The following is a 13582-nucleotide window of genomic DNA, read 5'->3' as shown; positions in this document are numbered from 1 at the left end:
AATTGCTCATAAAATACTTAGATACAAGATACAAAGGTGAATGTTTAATTGGCCTTTCTTTAGTGACCCACACTTCTCAGCTAACCTCGAGACACGAGACAAGAATAGCTTTACGATCAATAAAAGAATGATACAGGCTCTTGACATTATTGTGTATTCCTTAAATGTTATGAAAATACAATATACAGAGCAACGATACAATGCTTTGGAGACTGTTTGGTATATACATGACAGGTCTTCTGACGTGTTAAGGAGTATGAGAATGACCTGGAAAGTTGTGCCTTTTCTTTTTCCTCAACAACATGCACACGTTTCACTTGGCTTGCTTTGGCCTTTCCAAAACCCGTCCACAGAATAAGGATCTGGCGTATGAAATTAATATTCAAAAATGTTACAAAACTTCCAAAACCATGTAATGTGCACACACACACACATTCAGAACATCTATCTAGTTATGTCACTGCTCTTTTTAAAATCTACATGTCTGAATATCACAGGTCATAGTTACTGCAGATAAGTCCTGGCACCGTTACCGTTACTGACTTCTACCTAAACCCTGTTGTAACAAAACAATGATAAAAAGGTAATCATCTGATCAACAAATGGAAAGAACAGAATCACCTCATGTCCTCATTCTATGACAAACAGAATTTTTCTTTAGTGATTCACCCTCAGTCACTTGTGGAATCAAGACAGTCCTCTTGAAGGTGATGACCCTTTGGCAGTTTGGGGTGATTCTGAAGTTGTTTTCTTCCTCTTTCACTTGTTTAGGGGTCCAGTTTCTGTCCAGACCACTTTCCTCTGAAAGGCATAAGGGTGAGTTTGTCACAAGTGCACATAGTACATTATGCCACCTCTTTTAAAGCACTGTCATTTAACCTTTCCATGTAATTGCGCAACTCCTTGGAGTCTCCCAGCTCCACGTCCTGGCACACCCACTTAATGTCCTGGCAGTGGCTTCCTGTCAGTGTGTTAACAGTGGGGTAGCTACTGTCCGAGGGAATGGTGGTGAACGTGCTGAACTTGACACGCTTCCTCTTGGTGGTGGGTGAGTCTCCTTTGCTGTCCTTGACTATGCAGCTTGTGTCTGCTGTCCGGTGCACTTGGCCCTGCACACTCTTCTGGGCAGAGCCTCCATTCAGCAAGTGGCTGCCTTCCTCGAGGCCACTGCTCAAGTCCATCATGGAAGTCTGCTCCCCCTGTTGTGGCGACAGGCTGATTTGGCTCTCTAGCAGCTCCGCCTCATTCCCCAACCACACCCAATCGTGGGCATGGTTCATGTTTTCCTGTCCCTCAATGGATAGCTCCTTGTGACGGTATTTCAGGGTATAGGAGATACAATTGATGAGAAAGACCAAGATTGCGAGACAGAAGACACCCAGCAGGGCATACATTCCAATTTCGAGGTCTGTCAGTCCGCGAGCAGTCTGAATGAGGTCATCGTCCATGTTGCGGCCACGGGGCAGGTCCACTTGCGCAGGGAAGTCAGCAAAGTCAATTGGTATGTCCTGGCTACCATCATCTGATAGTTTATCGCCATTGGGGCGGCGAATTATCAAGCTTCTAGTGGTGGTGGCTTTCCTCAACCCCCCGTCCTCCATGTCGGAGATGGAGCTGCCGTAGTAGTGGGTGTTAAGTCCGGTCCGGTCCTGGGAGGGGGAGAGCCTGCCTCTGTTGTCCATATCGTCTCCATCTGGGCCATAGTCGCTGTTTCCTGCCCTCGAGCTGCCACTGTGACCAAACTTCACCCTGATGTTACAGTTCCCCGCTGCCAGGATGCTGCGGCGCTTGAACTTCTGGCAAACTTCACACACAGTCATTTCCACTCTGACCAGAAGGCCTTGGCCCTCTGCCTCAGTCACTATTACTGGCCACTTCCATGTGGGGTCCTGGTGCACTGTTACCACCTCCTCGTCGAGAGAGGTGGCTGTAAGGACAAAAAATTCTGAATTGTACAGGTCGAGAGGAGCCAGTGAGCCGTCGCTGAACTGGAGCCAGGCACTGATTAGGGCCTCCTATGGACACACACACACAAAATACAATACGGTATTATAAGAGAAAAATAGAAAATAAATGGTCTCTGACACAAAGATAACATCTCAAGCACTGGCTCTGAATTTGCACTGCTTCTTTGTTTGGTGGTTACAGCATCAAGCAGATGTTCCTCAGGTACATTGGTTTGTATTTTCTCTCCACAGTGTTTTGAATTTGTAAAAATGAAGCACTGATTATTTCCATTCCCTCTTCCTTTTTGTCATTGCAACATTGGGACATACAGTTCACTATGTATGGACATTTCTGTTGTAAGTCTGCATTTGTAAGTCGAATACAAACTGACTAAGAGGGGTGGTTCTGCCATCTCAGCTGCTGCTCTGTCTACGATAAGAAGGAAACAGATTCAGAGATACGTGCAGAAGATCAGACAACGACGTTAAATGTTGTTCGTGGGGATGAGGATTTGCTGTACAGTCGGCATCACACGCCTTTCTCATATTTAATTTCTTAAAGTTGCTTAAGGACAAATCCCCCATGCCCCCTAATAACTGCCACCAGAGGACTTCAAGTGCAGTGCTGCCTTCTCTTCATCTGCATATGGAGATAGGTCAGATAACCGTGCTCACCCCATCCTTCCTTTCTTGGAGGAAGCGGGAGAAGAGGAATGTAAAAAAGGAACAGTGGTAAGGGAGCTTGATGGGCAGATCAAAGAGGCCACAATGAGAGTAGCCGGGGCGAATGAGAACGTGACAGAGCGGCTAAGTTCGGTCTCCAAGTCATATTTTCTCTGTTTTGTGTTGCCTTTGCATGCTCCGTCATTAAGCTTCTGTTACTATTAGTTGCCTGGGGAAACGCTCCCTCTCACGCTCTGGCTTTTCAAGCCTCTGCGTTAAGAGGGTTAGGGATGGTGTGGAACAAACAAAAAGACACGTGTACATGAGCACACGCATACTCACGGCGTTCTTTGATTATAAAATTGTTCATTCATGGACCCTGATAGTGTGAAAGGGAATCTGGAAGAATTACTTTTTGTCTCTGCACTGTAATCAAGGCTGCAGAATGCCACGTTTTGGTTTTCAGCTGATATATAAAATGGAATTGTTTCTTTCATCAAATGGCTATCAAACCATAGAGAGGTGTAAAACAAACCAGGTTATAATGGTTATAGGAAAATAATGTTTTCTTATTTTCTTTCATCGCATTAGATCAGACGATTTTTGAAACTGAGGTCTTCATATTTAGCTTTGGTAGCTAAGAGAGACCTGAACCATCAAGCAATACCCAATCATACTTATTTTTTGTTTCAAAATTGACGTGAGGTCTCTTGTACCGACCTGCTTGGGGCTCTGCAGAACCTCCTGTGTGTTTGTGGTGGCCAGGATGGCTCTGTTGCTTCCTGGACTGAGCTGCAGGCTCATGGAGAGCCCCGTCACCAGCTGGACCCCCAGCTCTGTGATGGTGACTTTATCGTCCACCACCGTCACAGTCTTCTCTGCCAGGATTGAGTCTGACAGAGGAGACAATACCTAGCAGGTGGAAAAGAAAGACAGTGAGGCAATGCGGGGAAGATTCAAACATTAAAAAGGAATCTTAAAAGGAAAAGCTGCAGAATTTGGATTTCCTTCCACAGTATTTCTCTCAAATACATCATTGACAGCTGTAACCTGTGACTGTCTAGTATATGATCAATTACTGCAGTGCTCAGGAAAGCTTATTCATATGCTGCTTTAAACACCCAGGGTTGGGAAGGTCTGTCCCCGGAGAAATCAGCAGTGAAAGCAACCGCAGCTGAGCATAGAAACAGAGAACTACCTATAGAAACTTCATCAACAGAAAATCCGAGCAGAAATGAATCAGCAGTGGTCACGCTGCTTGATTGACAGGAGATTCCTGAAAAGGGGGTAAGTAAAAATACCGCATCAATGAGCACTGAGCAGCGAGGACATCAGCGAGATGAAAAAAGCGGATTACCGGCGGGTTATAGGCGATTTAAGAAAGTGTCTCTGCAAGTGATTCATCTAACATAAGAAACTCACCAGCCCCCTCACAATATGCAAAACGATACTTTATTCAGGCTATGTGGATCAAACAACAACTGCACTGTGCTGCCTCATACTTCCTGTAGGTAAGAATCCATTCCCTTTGATTAATGTTGGATATATAGAGGAGAGGAACACTTTAACCCTGAAACTGAAGCAGGAACTAACTAGCTAACTGTGTTTACGATGAGCACCACCAGAGGGATGCGTGGCTTTCTCTGCATGTAATCATCTTCTGCAATCATCAGTCTGCGCGGCACGCAGCGCGCCTCTCCGACCTTTTGCGCTCGCAAATGTTTTTCCAGTTTGGTGCTTCCTCTGTGATTTTTTTTTTTTGCAGAGGTGACGACACATCTGCAGGCAGACAAACAGACGAGTCCCTGGCAGCAGGAAGCAGATCCCACTCACACAGATGTCATTAGGACACTGATATTCATCCAGTTAGCCTGAAGAGCCTGACAACCCAGAGCACTGAGAGCGAGGAGGCGCTCACTGCTGAGAGCCCGCAGCGAAGCCTGTGACACACCAGTAAGCACCTGTCTGCTCCTGACAAAAGGAGATTCTAGTCAAACTGCAGCCATGACATCGGCATCTGGTTTCGTCCCTGGAATAAACAATATGCTCACGCCCCTGCAGTATAAAATTGGAACACACTGTATATCTGTGTCGACATAAGAATGTATTAGAGTGAGGTTGAATTAAGAATATTAATAAAATAGCTCTGCTTCGTGGTGGTTTCATAATTCAGATAATTCAAACGTGGGTGATATTTTAAACTAAAATAATGACCGTATTACTTTCAAAACATTCAAATAATGACCTCATTACATTCTGTCATTACTGACACAGACCTTTGCCAAGAGCATTAGCAGCCTCCACCGCGCGCTGCAGTGCAATTTACATTGTGTGTCATCATATTTTGGGACAAACCTGAGGAATAACGTTGACATGATGAGATAAGAAGCAGGCACTGATCCTCCAGCGTAAATATGACAGGGTTTTTTAAAGACTTTTTTTCATGTTCATCACAAACTGTTACGCTGACTTCTCATTTGGTCAATTCAGCCAAGTGTTGAGCTTTTAGAAAACCAAGGAAAAAAAAAAACAGGCAAATTTAAAAATGTGAAATGCTCCAGTGATACTCACTATTAGGGCTGCGTAATAATATAATGTCAATAATTAATGCAATATAATCGTGGTATGACAATGGATTAAAATGAAGTGATATAATACTAATGCATTGTGCAACACAGTGAGGATATACAACACATACTTTATATGTCTCGGATTAAAATGTTTTGCTGTTTTTTATGTATTTTTCATGCTCTGCTCATTAAGAAGAGTTTAAACCCACAACCTCAGAAGCAAAAATGGTAGTTTAAATATAATAATAGACATTTATAACATTTATAAGACATTTATTGGGCTAATTAGAGATATCAACTGATCTCAACAATTTTATCTTGATATAAATTTTGGCCCACTTACTATAATATTATTAATATTATTATGGAACAGAAATGACAACATACAATACATACAAACACAACCTAAAGCATACAAACACAACCTAAAGCAATAATGTTAAGTACTTTAAAAACTATAGCGATTTTATCCCAGACGGCTCGTGTGCTTTTTCATTGAATGTTTTGGATTACTCCCCTTTTTAAGTATCCCTTATACTGTGGCACAAGTGGAACGTTATAATTAATAGTGCTCCTCAAATTCTGTATCAACATTGCCTCTAGCAGGAGTGGCCTTATTATTTAGGCCTGCTTATTTAGAAAACACCACTGAGTTAGTCAGTAGTTCATGTTTATTTCAACAATATCAAAATCTCAATATATATATAATAATGCTTATACATTGTTCGAGGACTCATAAAGAAAAGTTTAAAACAAGAAACAATAATTTAACTTTTATAGTGATAATTATTAATATCAACTGATTTTAAAATGTATGTATATTTCTAGTTTTTAAAGTAGCTGCTGAGAGCTTGGCTCATGGCCAAATTACAGAAGTCCAGAAAGATGAAAATGGTCCCTAACAAATGCAAATGTAATAAACTGCAATAGGGACAATATTATTGGAACTAAAAACATGTCAGACTTGAAATAGATATTCAGTCTCTGTGGTGTACTTTGGATGTGTACACAGCCAGAGTAATGATTTTACAGCTAATTTTTTTCCTTTATTAGTACGACTAGTCTGGGAGTTTGTTCCAAACCTTTACAATTATTCAGTTGCAGTTGGCTTATCTGACTGATGCCAGCAATATCCTTGATGAGTAGAGTCTCAGAACTCAAAGTTGCTACTGAAATGATGACCAAAAATAAATGGGAAAAATTCTAGAATTGCACTTGGTAGAGCACATACCTCCAGCAAGGCTCAACGGTTTTCTTAAATACAATAAAACTGCATCAGTTACTTAAGTATGCGTGACTTTTTCAATCAAGATCCATCAATTATTTATGAAAATGTCAAAATATTTAAATACAGTATTCGCCGCCTTTTCTGGATTCGCCTCCCAATCTAATGGTTTCTTTCTTGGCCGATGTCCTTTCATTCCCCCGAGTTTCATGGAAATTCGTTGAGTACCTTTTGTGTAATAACTTTGACAATCCAACAACCAGAACAATAGATAAAGGCAAAAACATCAAACACCTCCCCTAGCAGTGGTACAACACCAATTGTTAACATTTAAAGGTCCAGTGTGTAAGTTTTAGGTGAAAGGTATTTATCGGCAGAAATTGATTACAAAATAATCCCCTAGTGTTTTATATAAAATGTACAAACACTAGAATGGACCCTTTATATTCAAATAGTGCATCGGGAGTGGGTCCTCTCTACGGAGGCAGCCATCTTTTTTTTTTAACAGTAACCCACACTGAATAAACTACACCACTACACCTTTTGAGTGTTTATGACAACTGAAGGTTACCACAGGTTATCTTTCATATTTGGAAGGGGAGGTTGATGTGAGGGGTATTCAGCTGCAACGTGCAACTTCAAAACAAGATGTCACTGAATTGTTTAAGGTGGATTCATGATCTACCTGGATTGTGGTCATCCCCACGTCGAGTCCCATGAGTATCCTTCTGTCCAGCAGCTTTGCAATCTGCGGGTCCTCTACCTTCAGGAAGTCCCACACCAGCTCAGTTATGTCCACCTGCCAATCGGTGCCCAGCATGAAGCTCGCCTGGCCTCTGGGCTCTGCTGACTCCGCTACAAAATGGGTGAGGACTCGAACCATGGCGTGCTGGTACTGCAGAGTGCAGCTTCGTCCACGTTTGTCTTCATCGTCCTCGTCGTCGCTGTCACGTGTGGACCTGACAGTAAAAAGAAAAAGACGACCCTCATAAACTCTGGTGGTTGGTCTAGACTGAAATATCTCAACTACTTAGTGGTTTGATAAATTGCCAATAAAAGTCAGTATGTACATTAATGAGAAGAAATGTCTTGACAACAATTACCATGAAATTTCATACATGCATTGATTTTCTCCTCGGGCTGAGCTGTAGTTACTCTAGTTGTTCCCTGACGCTCCATCTAAATACTTATCACCCAAGTCCTGCAGCACTAGTGACTTTCCCTTCAGCCTCAGCTGTACTTTGGTTTTCTGTTAATTCTGCATTGATGTGCAGTTTGTTGTATTTTTAGCAGCGTCCCCACTTAAACCGACCTCTGCCAGATGGACTCTCACTCAGCAGAGCAACTTATACAGGGATGTTTACCTGACAAGGATCCAGTAATGAACAGTCCAGCATATGGCTAACCATTTTCCTCCTTCAGCGACTCTCCTTCACCATCAATAAGCATCGGGTCTGGACTGCGAGTGTGCACACACTTCCTACTGCTTTACTTAATAGCTTCCGTGATCGCTCTGCTGCTAGCAAATCTAATTTTATTACTGAAGGCAACAAATCAGCCAACAGAGACTCAGCTCTTTCTCACCAGTAAAACTGCTTGGAGAATGACAAACTAGGTTTAAATGGTTACAGCTGCAAAGTCATTAGATTTAGTCCGTAACTGTTCTTTTTTTTTAATTTTGCTTCAACAAACAGCTCTATAAAAATGACAGAGCTGTTGAGAAAGTGTTTGAATGCTTGATCCGGGAGAAGACGCACTGTTGCAGTTCTTCAGTCTCGCTGGGATACTTGCAAACAGAAAAAGTGCTTTGTCAACAAAACCCCTAATCATACACTGTAGTATGAACATAAAGAGCTGGCACTTTGTCTAATCATCGTCATTTGTTCCTCCGTCTCTAACACAAACACACACAAGCAAAGGTTGTGATAATGATAAATGGGGAGAAGGAAATAAATGTATCTCTTAAATGTTTTTTCCTGCGATTATCCGCTGGACTTGTCCCTTTCTGATGGAATCCCCTGAGAAACCTGACTCGTCGTGAAGCTGTGGGAGTAAGATGTTGGCAGCGCGCTCCAAAGAGAAGCAACCAGTACCGTGAGGAGCAGAGCTGTGGAGTTTTAAACCTTTGCTGGTCAATTTCACATGCAACAGACTGACACTTATTCCCAGTACTAATTACTCTATGTTGTTTTACTGACACTGTTTCACTTTCTTTCCTTTACTTGCTCTTCCCCTGAAACCTTCACATCAAAGCATGTATCTACAGCATGGAATATTCATGATCGAGGAGACAACAAGTTCAAATAAAACACAGAAGCAGTAAAGTTAAGGTAATCTGTTCTATTAGGACTGTGTGGGTGTAGTTTGTTTCATTCAAACGTTAAATCCTGATTGGTGCACAGAGCAGTGTGACATCACCATTTACTGACTGATCAGACTTAAGTCGAATGACCACTGGTGTTACCACGACACAAGACCTGGATGGATGTGTTCTGATCAGTTTGAAGAGCTGCTCTTTGTCCCTTAAATTTATTTTTTGTGTAGTTTTATTTCACTATAATATAATATTTATAACAACAGATCAGCTATGTCTGAGATTAATACATTCTATGTATGGTCAATAGTGCTGCCTTCTCCAATCATGACTTTTATGTAATTTTTCTACACAGAAGTAAGAAACGGCATCAATTTATCAATCCTCTGAGTATATTGGCTTCATCCAACAAAGGTACCTCAGCTGATTAGTGACTCTATATTGCCCATAGGTGTGAATGTTAGTGTGAATAGGTTTACCAAATGTCCGCCTGGACTGGCTCAAGTCTGCCCTCGACATCCAGAGAGGAAGCGCTAAAGCAAATGGTTGGATGGCAGAATGAACTCGCAGCTGTATATATCTTGTTCACATACGTTGTCTTCACCGAGAGAGTGACTCATGTGAATATTGAATTTGTGATCAAACATTTACAGCTCTTTTAAATCTCTGTTCTCTTTTCAGAAGTCCCTGTTCCCTATCTCTCTCCGTTGCTTTTAGAATCATAATGTGAGTATTCTGAGCTTAAACTGAATTTGTTTTATTAATGTCCCTGATGCTAAAAGTTTAAGTACTGACATACTGACTTCATCAGTATTTAAACAGCATACTTATGAGGACATTCATACATGCAGGTATTAGACAGAGGTGATGGATCCAAGCTGACAGTGAGGTCCAACCATTTCAGCTCCGGTATAAACCTGATATATATGCCAGGGCTTGTGCAGCCATCTCTAAATCTAATCTGAGGTTAATTTAATAAACAAATCAGACTCAGCATGGAGAACAATCTGCAACATGAAGCACCTTTTTTCCCGCTTCATTCACTTTCAGGCCCAGCTCTGACTTCAGACGAGATGCTGCATATTAATTGGTGTGTGTGTGTGTGTCTGTGTGTCTGTGTCATCCTTATTTTTGATGTGTCCCCTGGATCGTACGCTGTATTTGTTTTTGGCGTGATGCTGCATTTTATTTTCTGCTGCAGTAACATCACAAAGGTAATTTGGACAGAAATAGGCAACGCTGCCTCTATATAAAGCAGCTCTGTCTGACATTAGTGGGTATTTAATGTTTGTGTCTTGTAGGGAATTTGAGAACAGCTGTTTGTTTAACAGTAGAAAGACAACACTCAGTATACGTGGTAAACACACATCACAATCGAGTAGTAAAAGTTAACAGCGAGGGGATTTTGAAAGCATGATTAACCAAAGGCATGAAAAAGGAATGTACACATATCTTGAAGGTGTGTTAAATGAGTGGTGCATGGCCGAGTGCTCCGCCTACACTACGGTTTGCTGTTAGCGAAGCCTCATCTTGTCCCTGATTCGACAGGACTTAGGCGAGGGAAGAGGGGAGCCATACTGACGTCCAAACTGACAAAACAACTTGGCTGTCCCAGCAGATAAAGGCATACCAGCGCACAGCGGGGGAAAGCAACATCCTCGACAAGCCATGGCAATAGTCGAATGCTGTACCTCTGTCACTCAAAATGGGCAGGGAGGGGGGCAGGGATAATTAGAGTGGCCACACTGGTGCGTGGGATGACTGCAAGTCCAACCTCAACTTATTTTTTTCCAGAAGTAATTACTGCAGGTAGTCTGATAGCTGCTCCATCATTTGATGGATTTCAACAGTTGCAGAGTAGCACTGCACAGCGGCGTTGGCAGAGGTGCTGCTAGTGATGAGGCCCCAGGGGAATAGGACTGACCTCCAGACAGCTCTAATAATGTTCTGTCCTACTGACGATTAAGAAGGGCAATGGCAGGCCACCTGAAGCCAGTCCTAATGACAATCCGTATTGCACAGGTCAGCCATTTTGTTATCTGCCAAGAACTGCCAGGCAGGAGCGAAATCAGGAGGAGACAGATGGAGCGTTGTTCCGTCTCACGTCTCCACAGTATCTGATCTGAGGCTTGAAATCAGACACATCACCTGGAATAAATTCTGTTTGTTAACCTCTCTAACCCTCCAACGGTGGACAGTGGACTCATTGACATTAACATGATGACAACATGAAAATCTAGAAGCACAATATTTTCATAGGTTAAAAAAATAACTTGTATCTACTCAAAATAAAAGTTGCAGCTGCTTTATTGGATACATGTAAAATGAACGGGAATTGCAATTTCGCAGCGGATGACGCAAAAAAAGCTGAATTGCACTCCTCCCATTAATCTTTTAGTTTATTACCTATATGTTTTCACTCATGTCTGTTTGTTTGTTTGATTAAGCAAAAACTACTGGACTGATAACCACAAAACGTATGTATGGGTCAGGAACGAACCCCTTAAAGTTTGGAGCGGATCCGGATCAGGGGTCAGAACCAACGCTTTTATGAATATCAAGGCCTTACATTCCTCTTTTGAAACCACATCTTTTTAAGGGTTTTGGATCTGCACCAGAGTTTTTCCGATTTATGTTTCTGAGAAATAAAAGAAAATGTTGAAAAATGTGCTATCACACAATGTTAAAAAACCGTGAAAAGAAATCCTGGATCTGCCCCCTGAAAATTACATGGACATTGGTTGCGCGTAATCATACTTACAAACAAACAAACAAAGATGGTGAGGTAACCTCCTTGGCAGAAGTAAAATTAACCATATGAAAATGATTTTATACTTTTGGGATATATTTAAATAGATTAAAGACCTTTGTTGAATAAGGAAGCAGAACCCACTGTCACCCAGCCCTGTTAGTGACAGTCACATGCAGTGCTGTACCTCTGACCGGGGGCCACGATGGGCACCCTCCACCCCTTGATCTGGCTGAGCTCCGTGTCAGACACCTCGATCTGGAGGGGGAGCCGAGGGAGCCACACGTCGAGCTCCAGCTGTGCACTCAGGTATCCGTAGGTGAAGTTCACCGTCATCTTCACCTTGCCCTTCATCTCCTTGCCATTTACGAAGACGTAGTCACACCTGTCTGACACCTGCGTGGGAGGAGAGGGGAGGGATTAAGTGAGAGGCAGTGTAAGTTGAGCTCCTCTGACGGTTATGCTAGATGACTACACAGTCAATTGGACAGTGCAATATGCTGTACGGTGCACACTGCAGGACCAGGCCTCCTCCAAGTTGATTATAAGCCTTAACACTCCTGAGCTCTCGACTGATGCTGCATTCCTGTAACTACTTTGAACAAGATGAAAGCTTCTATATCTGCTCCACACTTGAGGAAGGAGGGAGGAGGGCAGCGAGGACATCTTTGAAACGGAGGGAAAACAGGTCGTGGTCTGCTCTTCTATTATAGTTCAGCCTACAGGCGAAGAGAAGAGCCAACAGATGGAAACTAGCAAGATGAGAGCAGTTGTCTCTGGATAAAACGACCGAACTCAAAGCCATCTGTTTCATTAATTGCTTTAGGAAGAGAGTGAGTGGGCCAATTTTGTGTTATTGAAAGGCAACTCCTTGTCGCTCTCTTTGAAGCCCCCTATGCTTCTTCCTCTTTGAACACTTGTGAAATTCTGACCAACGTCCAGAATCCTCTTTAAACTTCGTATGATGTGGACATGCAACTATAAGCCATGAGGAGTATTTAACACACACACACAAACACACAATTTATTTCTGTAAATTTTGTCATTCCTGTTTCCAACATATTGCAGACTACCATGGAAATCCAAATGGTACTATACAGTCTGGGGAAACGTATACCTTTTCTCATCCAATTTTGTTTTCTTTCTCAACAGCGAGATAAAATCTAAACAACCATTCATCATGAAGTTGCGGCAGCATATCCTCTGTGACCAGGAAGAAAACTTTGTGCGAGACAGATTCTACATCTTTATGTGAGCTCCCTCTAGGGTGAGGCCGGCAGGAGCGTTTCTGTGATAAAATAAATTTGGTGGGTTTGAATAAATGAAAGCAGAGATTTGCCTATTTCCCTGAAATGGCATCATACCCGGCACTGCACGTCTGTGTGTGTGGGGGGGAATGGACTAGTGGAGATTGTGAGAACCTGTGAGAAAGCCATCATCAAAGCAGACATGACAGATTCTCCATATTATCTCCTCTGTCAACAATCTTTCTTTAACCATTAAAGTAACACAGCAGCCTCTGCACCCACAAGTGGTAATAAATTCTGTTGAGCTCCAAGCCTGAGCGGTTAAGAGGTTTTCATGTACAGAAAACAAAGCCTATCAATCGCTTGACCGGCGCTCCAATGTGTAGTCCCACTCACTGAACTGAAACACGGCCAAACAATGTTTATTCCTCATAACCTACAGCTTCCATAACCTGAAGAACAAGCACAGCAAAGAAATCTTGACAAATTCAAAGATTCCATCGTTGAATATTGGAGAGGACCTGATTCCAGGGTTTTAAACCAATGAGTATCATTCCATTATGCACTTCTAACAAGAGATTGCACCCACTCACCACAATTATATGGTGCAAGAATGTGCGTTTGTGCCGAGGAGGGGGAATGAGTTTCGTATTCCAAGTAAGTGTTCCATTCAAATTATTTGAAAGCTGCAATTTTTAAGTAAAATAATATGGTTCTAATCACGGATTAAGGTTTTAGTTGCCTATCCCTAGCCCCCCCTTAAAGATAATTAACTAACCCTTACTGAATCTTTTTGTAACAAGTGGCAGAAAAAGACTCAGGCACTTTACTTGAGTATTAGGAAGGACATTTCAGAACTTCTAATAAC

The 13582-nt window shown here is 42.2% G+C and overlaps 1 protein-coding gene across 1 annotated transcript in view; it reads right to left on the bottom strand.

The window, feature by feature from the left end:
• Positions 1 to 13582, bottom strand: part of si:dkeyp-14d3.1 (transmembrane protein 132C) — a 101545-nt gene continuing 87963 nt past the window's right edge. The window contains exons 6-9 of the mRNA XM_062381144.1: positions 11655 to 11863; positions 7090 to 7363; positions 3330 to 3521; positions 1 to 2015 (exon numbers count right to left, since the gene is read on the bottom strand). Coding sequence (XP_062237128.1) covers positions 846 to 2015; positions 3330 to 3521; positions 7090 to 7363; positions 11655 to 11863 — 1845 coding nt within the window. The 3' untranslated portion in view covers positions 1 to 845. The remainder of the gene's footprint in view (positions 2016 to 3329; positions 3522 to 7089; positions 7364 to 11654; positions 11864 to 13582) is intronic.

Source organism: Platichthys flesus, chromosome 3, assembly GCF_949316205.1.
Source record: "Platichthys flesus chromosome 3, fPlaFle2.1, whole genome shotgun sequence".
Lineage (NCBI taxonomy): Eukaryota > Metazoa > Chordata > Actinopteri > Pleuronectiformes > Pleuronectidae > Platichthys > Platichthys flesus.
The sequence above is the reverse complement of the archived record's forward strand: the minus strand, read 5'-3'. Positions and strand labels throughout refer to the sequence as shown.